Source organism: Mobula hypostoma, chromosome 8, assembly GCF_963921235.1.
Source record: "Mobula hypostoma chromosome 8, sMobHyp1.1, whole genome shotgun sequence".
Lineage (NCBI taxonomy): Eukaryota > Metazoa > Chordata > Chondrichthyes > Myliobatiformes > Myliobatidae > Mobula > Mobula hypostoma.
The window spans coordinates 67,242,006-67,267,951 of record NC_086104.1 but is presented as its reverse complement, the minus strand read 5'-3'; the positions used below and the strand labels follow the sequence as shown (position 1 = coordinate 67,267,951).

Here is a 25,946-nt window from a genome sequence, read left to right as displayed (position 1 = left end):
TATTATTTGGCTGGTCCAAATATTGAAAAGATATTACTTTAGCACTCTGTGTGTCTTCTTCACACAAAGAGTTTGTAGAATTGCTACACATTTATTGCTTCCTGTGTTCAACTCTGAAACACAGTGATGCCAGAAGACACTTGTTAATTAAAGCCTGTGAATGGTAATATTTAAAAATACAAACAATTTTAATGTGCTGTAATTGTAGTTACAAGATCTGGCATTCCAGCAGTACAATGGCAAATATCTCCAGGCTGTTTCTGTTTTAAAGCATTCTGATAAACTTTGCTCTTGGCTTGGACATGCACACATTATCACTATGAAGTATTTCACTTTTCAGATAGTGTTAGATAAGATGCCATGTAACTGACAAAGAACTCTACAAGTTGGCTTGAATATGGAAATGGCTAATGGAAAACAGAATCAGAATAGTGCTGTGTAGCAGAGATCAAGGCTGGCAACTCAACAATTTTCAGCCTATTTTAATGACTTATTTGACAAGTGTACTTTTGCTCTCTTTGCTGATGATGCAAATTTAGATGGATTGGCAAAGTATAAGGAGGATACTAAAAATCTAAAAAGTGATATAGAAAGGTTAAGTGAATGGGCAAGAAGGTGATGGAATGCATGTCTTGCAAGGAGAAATGGAAGATATCCAGTTCAAATACAATATTTAAGACTCAGTTTCTTAAATTAAAATTCATACATGGGCAGTCCAGGGCTGCAGGCCATCTGAACTGATTGACAATTATTCCTTAGTGAGTACATTGCCAACAGAGAATTAACATTCTGTTCAGGAGATCAATAAACATTAGTTAAGAAGTTCCCAAATATAGTTTGACAGCTGCATGATATTTTCGCTCATTAGATTTTCCAAAGAGGAAAATTTATTAATACCATACAATGTAATTGTTTCTTATTGGTTTTAATTAGTGGAAATACAGAATTTGTTAGGCTGACCATCCATGTTACATTCATTAATCAGCTCAAAGGAGTTTCCTTGAAACAATCAACGTAGTTCAATATATCAACTAGGTTCCTTCAGAATTGAATTCATAAATCCTAATTACAAGAAAATAAATCTCTAGTTTGAATCAAAGCAGGATGTATTTAATATAATGGAGTAGGTCAATCAGCATTTGTAAAGAGTTAAGTTATCAATTGTTCTGATGAAATATTCACCTGGAAAGAATATTCCAGCTGTTCTTACAAGTACGGAGAAGTACTGGGTATGTATTTGTAACTCCTGAGAGTAAAATCTGAATAAAATCATTCTCTGTTTTTGAAGATTATCATAAGAGTATTTTGCAGGATTTCTGGTGGTGAATAAACTGTTTCTAGTTAAATGAGCTGTCCACTGAAACTATCTAGTCTGTAAAATCAAAAATGTGCTGCAAAAGCAGTAAATATATACTTCTATGAAAATCATAACTGGCTTATTCAAAATAGTTACGTTTCTGTTAAAAATACGGTACTGTGCAAACGTCTTAGGCACATATATATAGCTAGGGTGCCTAAGACTTTGGAACAATACTGTATTTGTCAACGTGGGGTGGAGAGTGAATTTGTAAACCTGGCAGGTGCAAAGATTGCTGGGAATAGCGAGGGTGGAGTGCCATAGGAGGGGTGTTGGATAAGTGGCAGAGGAGTGCCAGGGGTAACTTGTAGTGCAGCTGCAAACACAACAGGCAAGGTTACGTGATTCAAAACAATTTGTTTGTCGATCATTACAGAATACTAGGCAAAGTCATTTGATTCAAAACAATAGGTTTATTAGTTATTACAGGATATCTCTCTGGTGCTTCCCGTTCCCATCCCTCTCCCTTCCACTTTTCCCAACTATGATTCCCCTCTCCCTGCCTTCTTCCCACTCTCAATCTACGATAGAGACCCATATCTGGATCAGGTTTATCATCACTCACGTATGTTATGAAATTTGTTTTTTTGGCAGTGCAATGCATGAAATTACTATTGTACTGTGCAAAGGTTTTAGGGGAGAGAGAGACAGACAGACAGACATGACTTTTACATAGTACTGTATATAGAATAATTTAATTAGAACATGTAACTGATACCATACAGAAGTTTACAATGAGTCTTAAATTCTTGTACTGGCCTACAGCAATACAAATTGTCACTTCAATTTTTTTTGTATATTTGCACAACTTCAATAGAAGAATCTTCAGGGATGGGACCTGATCTGATGACAACAGCTTCCATGGAAGATAAATTTCTGGATTCTTTAGACATTATTGAAGGTACTGCCTGGGTGTGGGTATTTCTCGTTTTGTGCTGCACTTACTGTACTAAAATTTCTGTATGTTTTCTTCGACATTGCTACCAAGAATATGTACTTAAATTAGGAGTCCAAATGTAGTATTTGCTTATTTTAAAAATGCCTCTCTTTTAGTTTCAGTGTTTCAAACACATTTATCAGGACAGGCTTGTTCTGAGAAACTGTTGCAGAACATGATTGAAGTGATCCACTAGGACAAGATCACAAATTTGAAATCCCTGCTGGCTTTAGGATCAACAGGGGATTGGTTCATGCTTAGAACTTTTAACTACTCAATTTCCTTTGCTGAGTTTGTTTGATCTTCCTTTCCTTCTGGAATTTCTGTACTTCTGGAGATGCAAGTTGTATGTCAATCAGAAGAAATCAGTGTCCTTCTGACGTGGTGCAAGTAGCTGAAGGAATTATCTGCTAACTTAGTGTGCCTGGTAAGAAATTGCTTTTGTAGTAGATTGGAATAAAATAGAGAGAATGAGATTAGGATCATTTTGTCAATAATAAGCATTAAAGCAAAGAAATATAATAATATAATAAAACTTCTACCAAATTTTAAGTCTTTAAATGACTATTTTGTTGGATTTGCACCTTCATAAATTTTACTTTACTTGCTGAAATAGTTCTCATCAGTTCTTAATTTCGTTTCATGTTGCATTGTAGAAACAACTTGGATATGTTCAAGCTTGTTTCCATGTTTCTGCTGAAATCTTGAATTATTCTCTTACTTAGGTTAAAGAATTGTGGCACAAATGAAATCAGGGATAAGATCAGGTGGAAATGAGTTCCAATCGAATGCCTTCAAAGATCAAGTACAAAGGCTTTGTTGGGTGTTTTGTTCCTGATTCAGATTTCTAATCTGGCAAATTGACATGTGGTATAGTGGTTGCGAAAACAATGCTGTTTCACAATTCATTCAGCAATTACTTGTCAGAAGCAACAATTCTTTTAGCAAAGAGGAGAAATTGAGTTCTAGTTCACCACAAACTCATATACTTTAAGCATTGCTATCTTCAAGAGAGCTGAGAAAAATGGAGTCTTGCCATGTCAGGGAATCACTACATTTGTACAAGCAATCAGTTTCTAATTCCAACCATCCACTGGGTAAAAATGTTCTTCCTCAGGACATTCTACTTCACTTTAAACCTCTTACTACTTTCCAAAAGCAATGATGTTTCTTATTATCTACACTATCAATGCTCTTTATAATTTTGTACACCTTCTATCAGATTTCCCCCCTTCGGATTCCTGCAATCTAAGGAAAACAAACTCGGCCTATCCAGATGTTGTATGTGATTTACTCCACCCAGACAACATTCTCTCAGTCTCCTCTGCACCCTCTCCGGGGCAATCCTTCCTGTAGTGTGGTAACCAGAACTGTAAACACTAGTCCAGCTGTGGCTTAAGCAATGTATTTTAAAGTTATGAAGAAACCTCTTACTCTTATGGTCTGTGCCTTGGCTAATGATTGCAAGCATTCATTATTCTGTCTTCACCTTATCTCCCTCTGCTGCCACCTCCAGGAGTCCCAGTGCGGGACATCAACCGTCTCAACTTCACCGCACACCTCGTCCCCATTCCAACCTCACTCCTTCGGAACGCTCTGCTCTCCACTCCCTCCGCACTAATCCTAACCTTATTATTAAACCCGCCGATAAGGGGGCTGCTGTTGTAGTCTGGCGTACTGACCTCTACCTTGCCGAGGCACAGCGACAACTCGCGGATACCTCCTCTTATTTACCCCTCGATCGTGACCCCACTAAGGAGCACCAGGCCATTGTCTCCCACACCATCACCAACTTTATCCGCTCAGGGGATCTCCCATCCACTGCTACCAACCTTATAGTTTCCACACCCCGCACTTCCCGTTTCTACCTCCTACCCAAGATCCACAAACCTGCCTGTCCTGGCAGACCTATTGTCTCAGCTTGCTCCTGCCCCACTGAACTCGTTTCTGCATACCTCGACACGGTTTTATCCCCCCTTGTTCAATCCCTTCCTACCTATGTTCGTGACACTTCTCACACTCTTAAACTTTTCGATGATTTTAAGTTCCCTGGCCCCCACCGCTTTATTTTCACCATGGATGTCCAGTCCTTATATACTTCCATCCCCCATCAGGAAGGTCTCAAAGCTCTACGCTTCTTTTTGGATTCCAGACCTAATCAGTTCCCCTCTACCACCACTCTGCTCCGTCTAGCGGAATTAGTCCTTACTCTTAATAATTTCTCCTTTGGCTCCTCCCACTTCCTCCAAACTAAAGGTGTAGCTATGGGCACCAGTATGGGTCCTAGCTATGCCTGCCTTTTTGTTGGCTTTGTGGAACAATCTATGTTCCGTGCCTATTCTGGTATCTGTCCCCCACTTTTCCTTCGCTACATCGACGACTGCATTGGCGCTGCTTCCTGCACGCATGCAGAGCTCGTTGACTTTATTAACTTTGCCTCCAACTTTCACCCTGCCCTCAAGTTTACCTGGTCCATTTCCGACACCTCCCTCCCCTTTCTAGATCTTTCTGTCTCTGTCTCTGTCTCTGGAGACAGCTTATCCACTGATGTCTGCTATAAGCCTACTGACTCTCACAGCTATCTGGACTATTCCTCTTCTCACCCTGTCTCTTGCAAAAACGCCATCCTCTTCTCGCAATTCCTCCCTCTCCGCCGCATCTGCTCTCAGGATGAGGCTTTTCATTCTAGGACGAGGGAGATGTCCTCCTTTTTTAAAGAAAGGGGCTTCCCTTCCGCCACTATCAACTCTGCTCTTAAACGCATCTCCCCCATTTCACGTACATCTGCTCTCACTCCATCCTCCCGCCACCTCACTAGGAATAGAGTTCCCCTGGTCCTCACCTACCACCCCACCAGCCTCCGGGTCCAACATATTATTCTCCGTAACTTCCGCCACCTCCAACGGGATCCCACCACTAAGCACATCTTTCCCTCCCACCCCCCCGCTTTCCGCAGGGATCGCTCCCTACGCGACTCCCTTGTCCATTCGTCCCCCCCATCCCTCCCCACTGATCTCCCTCCTGGCACTTATCCTTGTAAGCGGAACAAGTGCTACACATGCCCTTACACTTCCTCCTTTACCACCATTCAGGGCCCCAAACAGTCCTTCCAGGTGAGGCGACACTTCACCTGTGAGTCGGCTGGGGTGATATACTGCGTCCGGTACTCCCGATATGGCCTTTTATATGTTGGCGAGACCCGACGCAGACTGGGAGACCGCTTTGCTGAACACCTATGCTCTGTCTGCCAGAGAAAGCAGGATCTCCCAGTGGCCGCACATTTTAATTCCACATCCCATTCCCATTCTGACATGTCTATCCACGGCCTCCTCTACTGTAAAGATGAAGCCACACTCAGGTTGGAGGAACAACACCTTATATTCCATATGGGTAGCCTCCAACCTGATGGCCTGAACATCGACTTCTCTAACTTCTGCTAATGCCCCACCTCCCCCTCGTACCCCATCTGTTATCTATTTTCATACACACATTCTTTCTCTCACTCTCCTTTTTCTCCCTCTGACTATACCCCTTGCTCATCCTGTGGGTTTTCCCCCCTCCCCCGTTTCCTTCTCCCTGGGCCTCCTGTCCCATGATCCTCTCGTATCCCTTTTGCCAATCACCTGTCCAGCTCTTGGCTCCATCCTTCCCCCTCCTGTCTTCTCCTATCATTTTGGATCTCCCCCTCCCCCTCCAACTTTCAAATCTTACTCACTCTTCCTTCAGTTAGTCCTGACGAAGGGTCTCGGCCTGAAACGTTGACTGTACCTCTTCCTAGAGATGCTGCCTGGCCTGCTGTGTTCACCAGCAACTTTGATGTGTGTTGCTTATGTCATAGTTCCATGAATGTTGCCATATTTGAATGTTTTAATTATTGATGATTGTTTTACACTTGGTCTCCTTGAAGTATGTTTAATGCAAACAGAAATAGAGCATCGGATTCTTGAACAAAGAGGCTTTTATTGGAAAAAAGAATGAGCTATCTTTATTACCAAACTGATAGTATCTCAGTAGGTCAACATGAAGCAAGAGGAATGAGAGCTTATCACTCAGTTACATGGGAATATTTAGCATTTTGGAGGTTTATGGAATTGGAAAAAATATATTAATAAGAAAAACGTGGCCAAATTTTTAAAGTAGTAAGTCCATTTATTTTATGTTCTACTGCAGTGGAAGGTTATTTCCATTTATTATTTTAATGGTCAATAGTTTAGATTCATTGATTTGTACAGCATAGAAACTGACTCTTTAGCCACCTATGTTCATCTACATCTATCAGAAAGATCCCATCCCGTTTACCTGCATTAGGACTGTGAGCTTATTAAATTGGCCAATCCACACCAGGGGTTTGTGAAAAGGGCTACTTTTTAATCAGGGACAGATCTTGGAGGCAGCATTTCGTGGCACTTTTTCTGATTTGAGGAGCAACGAATCAGCAAGTGGCAATGCGTAAAAAGAGTTATCTTTCAGTCAGGTCCATATTCATGATATAAAAAGCAGAGCTTTGAACCAGTTTTCTCTGAGTTGGACAGACAATCCACATCAGGGGTGCAAGAAGGGAGCTGCTTTTTAATCAGGGCAGCAATTGAGATTTTGAAGGCAGAGTTTTGTGGTGGTTTTTCTGATTTGAGGTGCGACCAATCAGCAGGAGGGATTCATTGGAGAGGGCCAGTAAGAGTGGTTTGGGTGCGGATGGAGTGGTGGCCATTCTTTTGAAGTGTACCTGTCTTTGGAGGGGCTCTGGGTCTTCAGGCTTAGGGGAGATCAGGTTCAGGTGACGTGCATTGTCTTGTAAGTTGCCCTCTCTCCCCCCTCTCTCCCCCCTCTCTCTCCCCCTCCCTCCCCCCTCTCTCTCCCCCCTCTCTCCCCCCCTCCCCCCCTCTCCCCCCTCCCCCCCTCTCCCCCTCTCTCTCCCTCTCTCTCTCCCCCTCTCTCTCCCCCTCTCTCTCTCCCCTCTCTCTCTCCCTCTCTCTCCCCCCTCTCTCTCCCCTCTCTCTCCCCCTCTCTCTCTCCCCCTCTCTCCCCCTCTCTCCCCCTCCCTCTCCCTCCTCTCTCCCCCTCTCTCCCCCTCTCTTCCCCCCTCCCCCCCTCTTCCCCCCTCCCCCCCTCTCTCCCCCCCTCTCCCCCTCTCTCCCCCTCTCTCTCCCCCCTCTCTCCCCTCTCTCTCTCCCCCTCTCTCTCTCCCCCTCTCTTCCCCCCTCCCTCTCCCCCCCTCCCCCTCTCCCCCCCTCTCTCTCTCCCCCCTCTCTCTCCCCCCCCTCCCCCCCCATCATTCCTCATTTATTAAGGCATAGTAAATGAGTGAGAGTAGCTGCAGGGACAGTGTTCTATAGTATAGAATCTATACTGTATGTGGGATATGAGAAGTGTGGGAGACATCCAGTCTCCCAGATAAATACATCTGCATCAGGTACACAGAATTGCAGCTCCTGAGAGAATATATTAAGGAAATGGAGCTGCAGTTCAACACCCTTTGACTCATTCAAAATGCGGAGACTTGGGAGTCCTTGTGCAGGATACCCTAAAGGTTAACCTCCAGGTTGAGTTGGTTGTGAAGAAGACAAATGCAATGTTAGCATTCATTTCTAGAGGTACTGTATAGAATACAAAAGCAGGGATGTGATGTTGAGGCTCTATAAGGCACTCGTGAGACTGCACTTGGAGTATTGTCTGCAGTTTCTTATTTTAGGAAGGATATACTGACAATGGAGAGGGTTCAGAGAAGATACACGAGAATGATTCCAGGAATGAAAGGGTTACCATATGAGGAACATCTGACAGCTCTAGGGCTGTATTCCCTGGAGTTCAGGAGAATAAGGGGGGATCTCATAGAAATGTTCTGAATGTTAAAAGGCCTGAACAGTTTAGATATGGCAAAGTTATTTCCCATGGTAAGGGAGTCTAGGACAAGAGGGCACGGCTTTAGGATTGAAGGACATCCATTTAGAACAGAGATGTGGAGAAATTACTTTAATCAGAGGATGGTAAATCTGTGGAATTTTTTGCCACGAGTGGCTGTGGAGGCTAAGTTATTGGGTGCATTTAAGGCAGAGGTAGATAGGTTCTTGATTAGCTAGGGCATCAAAGGGTATGGGGTGAAAGCAGGAGAGTGGGAATGACTGGAAGAATTGGATCAGCCCATGATTGAATGGCAGAGCAGACTTGATAGGCCGAATGCCCTACTTCTGCTTCTATATCTTATGGTCTTTTTCAGAGAATGAGTAAGTACTAGCAGGAGCTACAGAGAGGTAGTCACCCCTAGATTTCAGGAGACAGGTAACTGGGTAATTGTCAGGAGAAGGAGGGGAAATGGGGAAATGCACAGCCAGTGCAGAGTACACCTGTGGCTGTTCCCCTCAAAAATATGTATACCATTATGAGGGACAACCCATCGGGGGGAGTCACAGTGACTGGGTCTCTGACACTGAGTCTGTTGGTGAGGCTCAAAAGAGCATAGAGTTTAAGAGGACTGCAGTGTTGATAGGAGATTCCCTTGTCAGAGGAGCAGAGATGAGGTTCTGCGGGTGTGATAGAGACACCTGGATGGTATCTTGCCTCCCTGGTGCCAGGATCAGGGATGTCTTGGATCGTGTCCATGACATTCTCAAGGGCAATAGTGAGCAGCCAGAAGTCTTGATGCACATTGGCACCATTGACATTGGTAGACAAGGTGAGGAGGTCCTGAAGAGAGATTTTAGGGAGCTAGGTAGAAAGCTGAGAAATGGGACCTCTAGGGTAATAAGCTCTGAATTGCTGCCTATGCCACGTGCTAGTGAGGGTAAGAATTGGACAATTTGGCAGGTGAATGCGTGGCTGAGGAACTGATGCAAGAGGCAAGATTTCAGATTTATGTGTCGTTGGGATCTCTTCTGGGGACGGTATGACCTGACAAAAGAGATGGATTACACCTGAACCTGAGGAGGTCCAATATCCTTGCAGGCAGGTTAGCTCGAGTTGTTCAGGAGGGTTTAAACTAATTTTGCAGGGTGATGGGAACCAGAGTGATAGTGCTGATGATGAGGTAATTGGTTTATAAACAGAGGCAGTGTGTAGTGAAACTCCCAGCAAGGAGAGGCTGATGATCGGGCAAAATTGCAGTCAACAGGATGAGCTGGAATGTCAAAGGCGGACAAAATTTAAAAGGCTGAATACAGCACTCAAGGAGTTGTATTTGAATGCGTGCAGTATACGGAATAAGGTAGACGAGCTTGTAGCACAGTCACAGATTGGCAAGTATGACATTGTGGGCATCACTAAATCGTGGTTAAAAGAAGATTAAAGCTGGGAGCTTGATGTCCAAGGATACATATTATATTGAAAGGGCAGGCAGGAAGGCAGAGTGGGTGGCTTGCTCTGTTGGTAAAAAGTGAAATCAAATAAGTAGAAAGAAGTAACATAGGGTTGGAAGGTGTTGAATCATTGTGGATGGAGCTAAGGAACTGCAAGGGTAAAAAGTCCCTGATAGGAGTTGTATACGGACCCCCAATAGTAGTAAGGATGTGGCCTACAAATTACCATGGGAGGTAGAAAATGCATGCCAAAAGGGCAATGTTACATGGGAGATTTCAATATGCAGGTAGAATGGGAAAATCAGGATGGTGCTAGAATCGAAAAGGGAATTTCTAGAATGCCTACGAGATGGGTTTTTAGAGCAGCTTGTGGTTGCGCCCACTAGGGTGCTGGCTATTCTGGATAGGGTGTTGCACAATGAACTGGAATTGATTATAGGACTTAAGGTAAAGAAACCCTTAGGGGAAAGTAATGATAATATAATCAAATTCACCGAGTTTTCAGAAGGAGAAGCTAAAGTCGGATGTATGAATATTACAGTGGAGTAAAGGGAATTACAAAGGCATTAGAGAGGGATTGCCCAGAATTGATTGGAAAAGACACTGGCAGGGATGATGGTAGAGTGACAGTGGCTGAAATTTCTGGAAGCAATTTGGAAGGCATAGGATATTCATCCCAATGAGGCAGAAGTATTTTAAAGGCAAGATGACAGAACTATGACTAACAAGAGAGGTCAGGTCCAATATAAAGGCCAAGGAAAGGGCATATAATAGAACAAAAATTAGTGGGAAGTTAGAGGATTGGGAAGCTTTAAAATACCAACAGAAGGAAACTTAAAAAAGTCATTAAGAAGGTAAAGATGGAACACAAAAGTAAGCTAACCAATAATATTAAAAAGGATACTATAAGTTTCTTCAAATACATGAAATGTAAAAGAGAGGCAAGAGTGGATATTGGACCGCTGGAAAACGATGCTGGAGAGGTAGTAATGGGGGGGGGGGGGAATAAGGAAATGGCGGATGAATTGAATAAGTATTTTGCATCAGTCTTCACTGTAGAAGACACCAGCAGTGTGGTGGAAGTTCCAGGAGTCAGAGGTTATGAAGTCTGTGAAGTTACCATTACTAGGGAGAAAGTTCTTGGAACACTGAAAGGTCTGAACATAGATAAGTCACTTGGACCACATGGTTTACACACCAGGGTTCTGAAAAAGGTGGCTAAAAAGATTGTGGAGGCATTAGTAATGATCTTTCAAAAATCACTAGATTCTAGAATGGTTCCGGAAAACTGGAAATTGCAAATGTCACTCCACTTTTCAAGAAGGGAGAGAGGCAAAAGAAAGGAAGCCAGTTAGTCTGAACTCAGTGGTTGGGAAGATCTTCGAGTTGTTTATTAAAGATGAGGACTCAGAGTATTTGGAGGCTAATGATAAAATAGGCCAAAATCAGCATGGTTCCTCCAGGGATAATCTTGCCTGACATATCTGTTGGAATTCTTTGAGGAGATAGCAAACAGGAGAATCAGTTGAGGATCACTTGATAGAGTGGATGTGGAGAGGATATTTCCTAAGGTGCCTCAGGTGAGAGAGTCTTAAGACCAGAGGACACATCATCAGAATAGAGGGGTGTCATTTTAGAATGGAGATGAGGAGGAATTTCTTTAGCCAGAGAGTGTTGAATCTGTGAAACTCTTTGCCACAGGCAGCTGTGGATGTAAAGCCTGTGTGTACATTTAAGACAGAGGTTGATAGATTCTTGTTTGGTCAGGGCACAAATAGATACAAGGAGAAGACAGGATATTGAGGCTGAGAGTGAAATTGGATCAGCCTTGATGAAATGCCCTAATTCTGCTCCTATATCTTATGGTCTAAATGTAGAGACAGTTTACCTCTGGAGGCAAATTCCTGATACCAACTGTTCTCTGTGTAAGATAAAAACTTACCCCTCAAGTGCCCTTTAAAGATTCTCCTTCTTACTTCCAATCTCTCCCCTTGTATTTTTGATATCTCGACTATGAAAAAAAAGCTGACAATTCACCTTATTGGCAGCGTTCATGAGCTTGTATACAGGTCACCTCTCACCCTCCTTTATTTCAGTGAAAACTAGCACACCATATACAATCCATATGACCAAAATTGCTGAGTGAAGGAACCATCCTTGTGAATCTTCTCTGCATGCTCTCCAGCGCAACGCATCCTTTATGTAGTGTGGGAAACAGAAATATCCAGTGTTTCATAAGGGTGGAACATAATGCCCTAACCTTTATATTCTGTACCCAAACTTATGAGTGCAAACACGCCATTCTCCTCCTTCCTCTTATCTATCTGAAACACTCTGGTTCCATCGGCTGTGCAAGTCCAGGGAAGACAATTCTGGCCCCGCCAGACGTGTGAGGTTGAGATATGAGTCCACCCCGAGACCCCGTTTTGTGTAGATGCTGCGTGATTCGTACTCTTGTTACAAATAAGTATCACGATAAAACAGACAGCACACCACATACAATTAGAACATAGAACAGTACAGTACCGTACAGGCCCTTCGGCCCACAATGTTGTGCTGGCCCTTAAACCCTGCCTCCCATATAACACCCCACCTTAAATTCCTCCTTATACCTGTCTGGTAGTCTCTTAAATTTTACTGGTGTATGTGCCTCCACCACTGACTCAGGCAGTGCGTTCCACACACCAACCACTATCTGAGTAAAAAACTAGTATCCCCCTTGAACTTCCCACCCCTTACCTTAAAGCCATGTCCTCTTGTATTGAGCATTGGGAAAGAGGCGCTGGCTGTCCAATCTGTCTATTCCTCTTAATATCTTATATACCTCTATCATGTCTCCTCTCATCCTGCTTCTCTCCAGAGAGTAAAGCCCTAGCTCCCTTAATCTCTGATCATAATGCCTACTCTCTAAACCAGGCAGCATCCTGGTAAATCTCCTCTGTACCCTTTCCAATGCTTCCACATCCTTCCTATAGTGAGGTGATTAAAATTAAAACATTTAGCTTTATAATTCTTAATTTGACTAAAGGGTTGGTAAAGAGAGAACAACAAAAAAGGGAAAGGGCCCATTTTAATGAAGCAGTCTAATGTGCACAAGTTGGAGCTCACAGTTTCCCCTTCACCGATCCTCCTTTGATCTCACCCTGGGCTTCGTCAAATCATGACCCTCTTCCGGGTCGAATCCTATGACCTCTTCTCTCCGGCATCTTCTCTCTTCCTCCTCTTGAACCAAAGCCCCAAGCACAAACTTAGTGTCCCTCATCAGAGAAGCCTTCCATTAATCTGGCCATCCTAATTGGATGGCACACAATTCTCCTATCTCTTATCTTCGAGAGTAACCCAAACAAGCAGCTTGCACAGAACAGCATAACAGTAAAAAATATGAACCGGGGTATTACGTATCTACGTTGCCACTTTCAGGGAAATTTGGACTTCCGCCCCAAGCTCCTCCTTTCCATCAACCTGCCTTTTCAGTAGCTGCCTGACATTATACAGTGGTGCTAGAAAGTTTGTGAATGTTGCAGAATTTTCTATATTTTTGCATAAATATAACCCAAAATGTGATCAAATCTTCACACGTCCTAAAGCTAGATAAAGAAAACCCAATTAAATAAATACAACAAAAAACGTTATACTTGTTCATTTATATATTGAGAAAAATGATCCAATATTACAAGTATTTGTTGGAAAATGTATAGGAACCTCTGGGGTAATGCCTTCTACAAACACTATTTGGAGTCATGTGTTCCAATCAATGAGATGAGATTGGAGGTGTGGGTTGTACAGGTGCCTTGCCCTATATTAAAAACAAAAGGCACACAGAATCAGGTTATTGACAGAGCCTGCTCTTCTCAAGAAAGATCTCTTTATGTACACCATGCCTTGATTAAAACTACTTTCAGAGGACCTCAGCAGAAGAATTGTAGAGATGCATGAAGCTGGAAAAGGCTACAAAAGCATTTCTAAAAACGTGAGTGTTCATTAGTACACAGTAAGAGAAACTATCTACCAATGGAGGCAACTCAGTACTGCTGCTGCTCTCACTAGGAGTGGGCATCCTGCAAAGATCATATCAAGAGCAATGGTGAAGGAGGTGAAAAAGAACCCAAGGGCAATAGCAAAAGACCTGCAGAAATCTCTAGAAATTACTAAAATCTCTGTTCGGGTCTCCACTATAAGAAAACTCTGAACAAGAATGGTGCTCATGGAAGGACACCATGGAGGAAACTACTGTTCTCCAAAATCAAACATTGCTGCACATCTGAAGTTTGAAAAACACCACCTGGATGTTCTACAACATTTCTGGGATAATGTTCTGTAGACAGATGAGACAAAAATTGAACTTTAGGGCAGAAATGCACATTGCTGTGTTTGGAGGAAAAAGGGCACTGCACACCAATAGCTGACATCCCACCTCTCCCGGAGGTTGCGGGAGTCTCCCGCATATCGATAGTGGCTCCCTGATGCCCGGAAATTATATACAATATCACGGAAATCGATTTTTTGAGAGGGAGAGCAAGCATCCTGATTGGTCTCTCTTCGTGCTAAGAGTTGTCCCCAGCCACCGGGCCACGAGGAAACGATATGATTTGGCGATATGAAACCATATTAGTCAGCTGCACCTTTCCTCATTCCCTGTCATGCACTGTTGAACTTGAACGCATGTGAGGTCATCACCCGTGCGTCGTTCATGTCAGCGCGGGAAGATCAACTCCTCGAGCTTGCAAATGACGGTGGGCTGAAAAGTATGTTTGACATAACATCTCTGCGGGCATTCTGGTTCAAAGTCAAGACTAAATATCCTGAGGTAGCCACGGAAGCACTGAAAACGTTGCTTACATTTCTAATATCGTATCGCTGCGAAGCGGAGTTTTCTGCAATGAATACAACGAAAACTAAATTGCGGAATAGACTGGACATAAGTTGTAATAGAATAAACATGATAATATAATATAAGTACATAATTTAATGTCACATTTTCTGCATATACCCAACTTGGTTTACAGATTAGACAAAATCACTAAACAAAGTATTACATACACCGTTGGAGGTCATGGGGGGGTGCTGATATGGGGTTGCAGGGGGCAGGGGTGCTACCTCCCTGGAATGGTGGTGCTACCTCCCTGAAATGAGTTTTTGCAGGGTGGGATGTCTGCAATACCAAGACCTTGTCCCAACTGTGAAACATGGTGAAAGGAGCATCATGGTTTGGGGCTGCTTTGCTGCTTCAGTGCCTGGACAGCTTACAATGGTTGATGGAACATTGAATGCAAAATTGTATCAAGACCTTTTGCAGGGGAATGTCAGGGTAGCAGTTTGTTACCTAAAGCTTAATTGAAGTTGGATAATGCAATAGGACAATGATCCAAAAGACAAGAGTAAATCAATAGCAGAAAGGTTTGAAAAGAAAAAAATTTTTTTTGGAATGGCCGAGTCCTGGCCTTAGTCCTATAGAAACGTTGTGGAAAGACTAGAAGCAAGCAATTCCTGCAAGGAAGCCCACCAACATCCCAGAGTTGAAGCAGTTTTGTCAGGAGGAATGGCCTAAAATTCCTCCAAGCCGATGTACAGGACTGATCAACAGTTAGCGGAAATGTTTGGTTGAGTTTATACTGTATAAGGGGGTCACACCAGTTACTGAAAGCAAAGGTTCACATACTTTTTCCAACAAATACATGTAATATGGGATCATTTTTCTCAATAAGTGAACATGTATAATGTTTTTTGTGTTATTTTTTAAATTAGGTTTTCTTCATATAGTTTTAGGACTTGCGTGAAGATTTGATCACATTTTTGGTCATATTTTTGCAGAAACAGAGAATATTCTACAGGGTTCACAAACTTTCTAGCATCATTGTATATATCTACTCTAATTTGACTTTACAAAATACCTCACCTCACACTTGTTGGAATTATATTCCATCTGCCAGTGTTCTGCCTAATTTTGTATCTGATCTATATACTGCTGTAGCTTGAGACAACCTTCTGTGTTATCCTTAAAACCATCAACTTTTGGGTAATTTGCATACTTATAAATTATACCACCTACAACATGGTCTAATATTCTTGATAAATTTATCAGGTGTTAGATGATTTGATGTCATAAACAGTTTAACATTTTTATTGCATTTTCCTAGGATTTCAGCTATTTACAACGGCAACACCTACAACAGCTGAGTCTCCAACAGAAACAGAGTTTGCTAGGCCATTCAGTGCAATTCCACAATCCGAGTTTGATGTGGCAGGAAAAAGACGATTCACAGGTGTGTAGTATAACTTTTAAAGGTTTGTTTTAATGTGCGTGAATGTTTTTCACATTTACTCACCTGTATTAAATTGTGTTCACCTGTGAACCATCTGTGCTTGTTGATGACCTAATTTATGCTGATCTGTTTGGGAATTTCTTAAAACCACTTGGGTGATTTCTGGAAATGAGGTCTTGATTGGCAGCAGAACCATTCTCACCAGTGTGGTTTTTGTGGGAGGCCTGTCTTCAAAACAAGTCAGCACGAAATAGGGAAAAAACCCTTACTAGCTCTTCACACCATGTTCTGCAACAATCAAAATTGCTAATGTTACATAATTCTCTATTATTGAAATGTTTTGAAATATACATAAAACTTTTAATAAAAGCAGAGCAGTAATCAAGGCTTAAGCAATTAAGCCTCTCACTTTCTTCCTCCACTTTCTTAACACTCCTCTCCCCAGCTCTTCCCCCTGCTTCTTTCTACATTCTATACTATTTTGTGCCTTTTGTCTGTCTCTCCTAGTCCCCTCCCCTCCACCCCCATTCTTGCCCTGTTCTTAATAAGTGTGATAAAATTATATAAATATACCCGTGACAAGTCAAAAGTGCATCAGTTCATAAAGTTTGAGTGGATCAGAACTTATAGGGTTGACAGTAAGATTGCTATGATAAAGACATGGTTTTTTCATCCATAAACATATGTAATCAATTTTAACCAGCCCGCAGAAATTTTCCATTTGACCAAAACACATTGTCATCATTAAATTCAGTCTTCTGGAATGTCCTTTACGAGGTGATGAACAACTGATTATCCAAGGGCTTCTAATTGATATATACTTAGGAAGTGAAAGACTGCCTTTATATATTTTGAATCTGCTTCATTCACAGTATATATTTGTGTGCATTAGAACAATGACAACACTTGAACAATACTAATTTGCATCCATGTGCTTTGGAATCTTCTAAGGGTGTGAAAAATAATGGATGAAAAAATAAGTAATCTAGCCTAAAACTAAATTATCTGTGATCTCAGTTTTAATCATGTAAAGGCAACTGTGAGAGAAGGCATATTTAATATGTATTGCACTCCATCTGCTTCCACTCTCATAAAATCTTTATTCTTTGGAGTGTAGAAGGTTGAGGGGAGACTTGATAGAGGTGTTTAAAATTATGAGGGGGATTGATAGAGTTGACGTGGTTAGACTTTTTCCATTGAGGGTGGAGAAGATTCAAACAAGAGGGCATAGGTTGAGAATTAGAGGACAAAAGTTTAGGGGTAACATGAGGAGGAACTTCTTTACTTAGAGAGTGGTAGCTGTGTGGAATGAGCTTCCAGCAGAAGTGGTTGAGGTAGGTTCTATGTTGTTGTTTAAAGTTAAATTGGATAGATATATGGACAGGAAAGGAATGGAGGGTTATGGGCTGAGTGCAGGTCGGCGGGAATAGGATAGGGTAAGAGTTCGGCACGGACTAGAAGGGTCAAGATGGCCCGTTTCCATGCTGTAATTGTTATATGGTTATATGTATTTACAAACGTTTGTATTTCACATTTTTAGTTTTTAAGAGGAACATTCTTCAAGAGGTGAACGCTCATAAGGCGTCAGACCCCAATGATGTACCTGGCTAAGCATTGGAAACATGGGCTGACCAATTGGCTGGAATGTTCAAAGTCATCTTGAACCTCACTGCTGTGGCCTGAGGTTCCAACCTGCATCAAAATGGAAGCAGTCGTACCAGTGCCCCAGAAGAATAAGCTGAACTGCCTTAATGACTATCACCCAGTAGCATTCTCACCTTCTGTGATGAAGTGCTATGAGAGGTCGGTCATCGCTAAAATTGACTCCTGCCTGAGCAGGGACCTGGTTTTGCTGCAGTTTGCCTTCTGCTACAACAGGTCTATGGCAGATGCAAACTCACTGCCTCTCTGCTCTGCGTTGTAGTGTCTAGATATCTAGGGAGTTACCTGTCTAGATACCTAGGGAGTTATCTAGGGAGACCAATCAGTGCAGATTTGTAATGACCTCTCTTCCTCATTGACAGTCAATACAGGTGCACCTCAAGGATGTGTGCTTAGCCCACTGTTCTACACTCCCTACATTGATGTCTGTGTGGCTAAACACAGCTTAAGCTCTATCTGTAAATTTGCCAGTGACATCTCTCATTGCTAGAATTACAGATAATGAAGAGGAAGCATACAGGGGTGAGATAAATCAGCTGGCTGAGTGAGTTTGCAACAAGAAGTTTGCATTCAATGCCAGCAAGACCATGTAATTGATTGTGGACTTTAGGAAGGGGAAGTCTTCATTGAGGGGTCAGCAGTGAAAAGGGTGAGCACCTTCAAGTTCCTGGGTATCAACATCTTGGAGGATCTGTTCTGGGCAAAACATATTGATGTAGTCACAAAGAAGGCACACTAAAGGCTCTACTTTGTTAGGATTTTGAGGAGATTTTGAAGAGTGTCACCAAACACTCTTGCAAATTTCTATTCATGTATGTTGGAAAGCATTCTGACTGGTTGCTTTACTGCCTGGTTTGGAGGCTTTGGTACATAAGGTCACAAGACACTATGGAGTATTACAGTCTCAACCAGTTTCATCATGGGCACCACTCTCCCCACTATTGAGGAGATCTTCAAAAGAAGATGGGATCTGTTATTGGGTACCAAACCACCCAGGGCATACCCTTTTCTCATTACTACCATTGAGAAGGTGGTATAGGAGCCTGAGACCCACGTTTGGCAATTTAGGAACAGCTTCTTCCCCTCCACCATCAGACTTTTGAACAGTTGCTTGGGTTCTTTAAATTGTGTTTGAGTATGAAGTCCAGTGAAGGAATACAAATCAGCTGAATATCCTAATTTTTAAGTAAAGATAAATTGTAAGACAAGTACAAGGTAAATTTTATCTTTTCAGTTAATTAGGCAAGCTGAATGTTTTTAATTAGCTGTGTTTTAAGTGTTAAGTGCTTAATTGGTTTCAAAATTCTTGTGCAATTCAGAACAAATAAAAATGTATAGTTTTGCTTGCTGGTTCACAGAGTCTTTACACAAAGCTTGTTCTGGTTATTCATGCAGAGGCAGTTTTATGTTCAAAGCCGTGTTGTCACACTGAGCCTTCTTGGTTTGAATCCAGAGTTTTGCCTTTTAATGGCTTCTCATCCAAGATCCATCAAAAGCCTTTGATTATTGTGGTGAATTTGGACATTAAGTCAATTCAATAAGTTCCAGTATATCATGTTTTCTTCAAAAGTTGAAGTCCAACAGAAAATGACATTTGGAAGTTGTTATAAGAGGGTTCAACCATAAATACTGTTTGTGAAATTATAAATAATAGCTACCTTGTGTATATATGATATTATTGAGAGGACGAGCTTTCTTTTGAGTGATCGTTATTCATTTATTTAACCTTCTTGCAGCTGCTCATGTGAATTATATCAGCAAAGATCCAGAAGCTCCCTGCTCATTGACGGAGGCACTGGAACACTTCCAAGTGGATTCATTGGTGGATATTATTCCAGAAGACCTGAAGGGAAAGAACTTGCCACCTGAACAACCTCCACGCAACATTACTGTTGTGGCTGTAGAAAGCTGCCATTCCTTTATAATCCTTGACTGGGCGAAACCGCAGAAGAATGAATATGTGACAGGTATAGATTAACTATTCCTAAATTTATTTTTGTACTTCGAGAAAATAGAAGCTTTTATTTCCCAAACAAATATCCCAGTTGGGATAATGGAGTGAGACATAAAAATAGAACTGGAGTCATTGGGTAGGTAGAATAATAGTTTTTTTAACATGAGAGACATTATCAAAACAACTTGCATTCCTATTTCATCTGGTTCTGAGGAACTGGGTGGGTTTATCAGGAAAAAATTTGACTGAATCATATGTCATGTTTACAAAAGGTAGCAATGGACTTGGCAAAATATGTTTTCATGAATATTTAAAAGAGAAGAGAAAGGCAGAAAGGTTTAAGAGAGAAAATTCCATTGATTCATTGTGCCTTGAGTCGAGCAACTCAAGGCACAGCTGCCATTGTTGAACAGTTTGAATTGAAGACTGGAGCATTCTTCAAAAATGAGAAGAAAAACTTGGTTATGGAAAAGATGGATTTAAGATCGGGGTGTAACTTAAGAATGAAGATGAAGATGGAAAGTTGATCAGGAAAGCATTGAGATACATACTGTAACTCTAGAGGAAACAAGGCAAAGATGAATGATTGAGCACCTTACCTGCCCATCACCTCCCTTTGGTGCCCCTCATCCTCCCCTTTCTCCATGGTACAATCCCCTCTCCTATCAGATTCCTCCTTCTTCACCTTTTCCACCTATTATGTCTCAGCTTCTTATTTCATCTCATCTTCCCCCAGCACATCATGAATGCAGCACATTGAAATAGAAGAAATACAAGTAAATGGATGTATTACCTGGAAGACATTGCTGAGTTCCACAACAGCAGGAGCAGAGGAGTGGAAAGAGTAGATATTGTATCTCTTGAAATTGAATGAGAAGGTGCCATAAGATGGAAAACCTTCAAACTCAATTCAAATTCTCCAACTCTTGGTAGCTCATGGTTTTTGTCAGTGTCAAGATTGTGGTTGGGAGTAAGGGAATATCAAAGTTTCAGGCGAGGAATCTGCATCAGGACTAATGGGGAGTCTTGACCTGAAATGTTGACAATTCCTACCAACCCTCCCCTCCATCATCTCAAACAGATGCTGCTCAGTTTTTGCTCCAGGTTCCAACATCTACAGCCTCTTGTTTCTCTGTCGGAATGTACTGCTAATCATAAACTTGAGAGATTCTGTAAATGCTGGAAATCTGCATCTATAGAGAGGGATGAATAAATGATCATTTGATGTTTTGGGCTGAAACCCTTCATCAAGACTGGAAAGGAAGATGGGGGATGCCAGAATAAGGAGGTGGGGGAGGGAAAGCTGGCAGGTCAGACAAGGTTGGGATGGGGACGGGGGATGTAGCTGACTGGTGGAGGAGAAGGATGAAGTAAGTAGCTGGGAGGAGATATGTGAAAGAGGTAAAAGGATGAAGAAGAAATGGAATGGGAGAGGACAGTAGACCAAGGAAGAAAGGGAAGGAGGAGAAGAGAGCAAAAGAATGTGATGGACAGGTGAGGAGAAGAGATAGGATGATGGGGGAGCCAGAAAGTGGAATGAAAAGTGAGGTGGAAAGGGAGAAATTACTGGGTTAGAGAAATCAGTGTTCATGAAGCTGTTGGAGGCTGCCCAAATGCAATATGCATTGTTGCTCCTCCAATCTGAGAGAGGTCTCATTGTGGCAGTAGAGGAGACCATGACAACAATGTCATAATGAGAATGGGAGGCACTAGGAGCACCAGGTACAGTAGATAACCCCGAGAGACTTGTAGATAAAGTGTCGCCTCACACATAGTAAAAGGACTGACTGAGGCCCTGAATGATGGTAAGGAATAAAGTGAGAGAGTTGCAAATGAACATGTCTGATGCAGAAAGAAGGCTCTGGGAAGAGATCTTTCTTGGGTCGGGTCTGAGGAGTGGACTCTGACTTAATCTCTGTATCTCTTCCCCACCCTCACTGCCTTCTAATATTTACATCATTTGTTTTTGTCATTTGTCTAGTGATAACCTCGTCTTCATGTGATATTTTCACAACCACATTGATCAGGTTAAAGGACAGGAACCTTGAGTTACAGAATAATGATTTGTTTTTAATTGACTAGGTTAACAATAGGTTTCCTAAGAGTCTGGATGGCGTTGTTCCTTTAGAAGATGGCTAAATTATACTTGTTAAAAATTAACAAAGAACATCTTGAACCATAAGTATTTTCTTCTGCTGTGCTAAAAATATGAGTTTAGCAAAATACCTTCTGACTCTGGAAAGTGAATATACATCACAATTTATGAGGAAAAAATAAAAATGTTAATTTTAGGAAAAGCTCCAAAAACCGGAAAATTCTAAACAATAAAATCAGTTTAAAACTTATTCATGGATAAGAAGTGTTTTGTTCTCACATGGATCCCATGAACAATTTTGAAAATGGCCACAAAACATGGTTTTCACACAATCACAAACATGCAAGTTGTTCCCTCAACCCCTTCCTTGCTCTGAAAATACATTTGTCTTTTTACTTTTCCGGTTCTGATGAGGGGTCATTGACTTGAAACAGTGACTCTGTTTCTCCCTTCATTGATCCTGACCAACCCTGCTGAGTATCTCCAGCATTTTCTGTTTCTATTTCAGTTTCCCAGAATTGGCAATTTCCTAGTTGTTTTGAAGTTCATGGAAGAAACATTGCCACATGTTTCTATAATAAAATGGAGACCCCATACGGAAATGAGACCATTGGAGAAAGGGAAATTTAAACAAGGTTAAATCATAAAATCAGATCATAGGGCTGTCAGTAATATATATTGCTGTTTAGAGGTGCCAAAAGTTCAGCCAACAACCCTAAGAAGTCTGTTGACCTTGGCAAGTTGAAAAAGTTAACAAATTTGTGAAAAATATTTATGCTTTTGAAGTTAATAAGAGCTCTATTAATTTTCTGTAAGTTTTTCCAGAACAGATTTGGTTAAATCTTTAAAGTTTTTCCAGATGGCTAACATTACTTATGTCATTACAGCTTAAGTAATCATTCACTTTTGGATTTGACAGTAAGGGAAGTAATTAAAACAGGCAAAAGTTTTGTCTTCTGAATTAGTTGGTTCTTGGTCTAAGTTCTTGCTTTGTCATTCTTTTTCTTTCTCAAACTACCACAATCCAGGGATTATTCATTAATTTGATACATTCTTGCCTCTGGATAAAAAGTGATCCAGCAAACATGAAACTTAGATCAAGTCAAATTGACAGTAATAAGTACTACTTCTGCTTAATCTTAGAAGATATTACCTAATGCTGCTGATATTTTTCTTCAGTTAACTTGCAATTCTGCACTGACGAATGTTACTCATCCCAAACACACATCTGTAAAGGATCTTTAAGTTTCAAAATAGTGCACAATGTTCACATGGTCAGTTGAAAAATAGCCTCCATTAAAATTAAAATGGCTGATCACCAGGTCTTCCATAGTCCTCTAATCCGTGTCAGGTCTCACCACTGTAGAGGAGGGAGCACCGGATACAGTAGATGACCTCAAAGGATTTGCAGATAAAGTGTTGTTTCACCATAGAAGGACTGTTTGGGGCCCTGAATGAAAACAATAGGTTAGGTCTATTATTTGTTTTCTTTGATCTTCAATTAAGACCTTTTCCCCAATACTTTTTGGAAAATAATGTCATATATATTCAGCCTCACAAATGCAAGGTAATAAGTCTTTTCATGTGAATTAAGAAACCAACAGTGCCTTTGAAAATTTTAAAAAAAGGTGTTGATTTTTTTAAAGCTTATTAAATAAATGTTACTTATAATCAACAATATTGTTTTATCAAGAAAATGGTAAGAATTACATAGATCAATCCACTGAGCAGCTTTAATGTCTAGTGTCAACCCAACTTGATTGCACAGCTGTTTTTGCTTTATTGAAGTCTCTTCCCATGTTTCCCCATTTACATTTATCAGAGTTTTCCTCCGTTACTGTTGTAATTACTATCGCCCAGTGGCACTCACATCTACAGTGCTGAAATGCTTCAAGAGGTTGGTCATGGCTCGACTGAACTCCTGCCTCAGCATGGACCTGGACCCACTGCAATTTGCCTGTCACCACAGTAGGTCAATGGCAGACGCAATCTCAATAGATCTTCACATGGCCTTGGACCACTTAGACAATACAAACACCTACGTCAGGATGCTGTTCATCGACTCTTGCTCAGCATTCAACACCATCATTCTCACAATCCTGATTGATAAGTTACAGAACCTGGGCCTCTGTACCTCTCCCTGCACTTGGATCCTCGATTACTAACTGGAAGACCACGATCTGTGCAGATTGGTGATAGTATCTCCACCTCGCTGATGATCAACACTGGTGCACTTCAGGAGTGCATGCTTAGCCCACTGTTCTACTCTCCATATACATGTGACTGTGTGGCTAGGCATGGTTCAAACACCGTCTATAAATTTGCTGATGATACAACCACTGTTGGTAAAATCTCAGGTGGAGATGAGAGGGCGTACAGGAGTGAGATAAGCCAACTAGTGGAGTGGTGTCGCAGCAACAACCTTGCACTCAACATCAGTAAGACAAAAGAGCTGACTGTGGACTTCAGGATGGGTAAGATGAAGGAACACATACCAATTCTCATAGAAGGATCAGATGTGGAGAGAGTGAGCAGTTTCAAGTTCCTGGATGTCAAGATCTCTGAGGACCTAACCTGGTCCCAACATATCGATACAGCTATAAAGAAGGCAAGACAGCGACAATACTTCATTTGGAGTTTGAAGAGGTTTGGTATGTCAACAAATACACTCAGAGACTTCTATAGTTGTACTGTGGAGAGCATTCTGACAGGCTGCATCACTGTCAGGTATAGGGGAGCTACTGCACAGGACCGAAAGAAGCTGCAGAAGGTGGTAAATTTAGTCGGCTTCAACTCGGGTACTCACCTACAAAGGACATCTTCAAAGAGCGGTGTCTCAGAAACGCAGCATCCATTATTAAGAACCCCCAGCACCTAGGGCATGCCCTGAAGGCACACATTCAGCGATTCAGGAACAGCTTCTTCCCCTCTGCCATCTGTTTCCTAAATGGACATTGAACCCATGAACACTACCTCAATTTTTAAATATATATTATTTCTGTTATTGCACGATTTTTAATCTATTCAATTTACATATACTGTAATTGATCTTTTATGTATTTATTTTTCTTCCAGCTGCAAAAGTTAACAAATTTCACGACAGATACCGATGATAGTAAACCTGATTCTGATTCCGATTCCAAACCAAAATTGTTCATCACCATAAAAAGTTTTATTTGAAGTGTAGTAATTTTTAAACTGGCATCGATCATTTTACCTGAGCACATCCTCCTACAGTACATCTTGCTTTCTTAAAATTTTTTATGTGTTTTATTGACAAATTCTGTTACACCCTGAGTTTTCTTTGCATGTTTGGAATTAATACCAAGCATAAGAGAAAGTTCCAAGTTTATCTATCACAGGTTGGATTCAGGTGAAGGAAATCTCATAATAATGTTGTATATTGATTTTGCATTTAACTTTTCAGCCAGAGGTGAAAGGAAATCAATGGGTGTCAAAGGTTATGGGGAGAAAGTAGGTCATTTGCATAGATAGGGATAATAAATCAGGCATGATAGAATGGTGGAGCAGACTTAATGGCCAAATGACCTCATTCTGTTCTCATGACTTATGACCTTATGGAAATACCAGTGTGTCAATATTCTCAGTGGAAGTGAACAATTTGCTGCCATTAATTTGGAGCATTAGTTTAGAATGAAAATGAATGTTTGACCAGGTTTCTAGTGCTATAAATTATCAAGTGAATGAATGTAGAGAAGTAGACACTGACTATGCAAGTTCCTTGAGTTTCTTGATTTCCACCTTTTAATTAGTTGGACAAAAAATAGGAGCAGCTTCATCTTTGCCTTGTACTGGTGTCTACTTTCTATTAGAATATGGTGTGTTTCAAAAGCAATGAGAGGGAATTCAGGAGGGCTAAAAGAAGGCATGTGGTTGCTGTGGCAGACAAGGTGAAGGAGGATCCCAAAGGCTTCTACAGAGACAATAGGGGCAAAGCGATAGCAAGGGACATATTTGGTCCACCTGAAGATCAGCATGGTCATCTATGCAGGGAGCTGAAAGAGATGATTGAGGGAGATCTTAAATTGATTTTTTTTACCTCTGCATACAGACACAGTGTCTATAGAACTGAGGCAAAGTGATTGTGAGGTCATGGACTGTATCTGGATTACAGAAGAGGAGGTGCTTGCTGTCCTAAGGAAAATTAGTGTGCATCATTCCGCAGGGCCTGACAAAGTGTTGCCTTGGACCCTGTGAGAAGCCAGTGCAGAAATTACAGAGCCTTGGCAGAGGCATTTAAAACATCCTTCACCACAGGTGAGGTACTGGAGGACAAATAATGTTGTTCAAGGAAAGGTCTCAGTACTGGGTCTGTTGTTGTTTGTCACTTATATCAGTGTGGTATATGTGGTAAACATATGTGGTATA

At 41.4% G+C, this 25,946-nt stretch overlaps 1 protein-coding gene across 2 annotated transcripts in view; it reads left to right on the top strand.

The window, feature by feature from the left end:
• fndc1 (fibronectin type III domain containing 1) overlaps nt 1–25,946 on the top strand; it is a 197,833-nt gene that overhangs the window by 140,886 nt on the left and 31,001 nt on the right. For both annotated transcript variants that reach the window (XM_063056028.1, XM_063056027.1), the window contains 3 exons: nt 2,175–2,258; nt 15,721–15,846; nt 19,245–19,475. In XM_063056028.1, the coding sequence (XP_062912098.1) occupies nt 2,175–2,258; nt 15,721–15,846; nt 19,245–19,475 (441 nt within the window). The remainder of the gene's footprint in view (nt 1–2,174; nt 2,259–15,720; nt 15,847–19,244; nt 19,476–25,946) is intronic.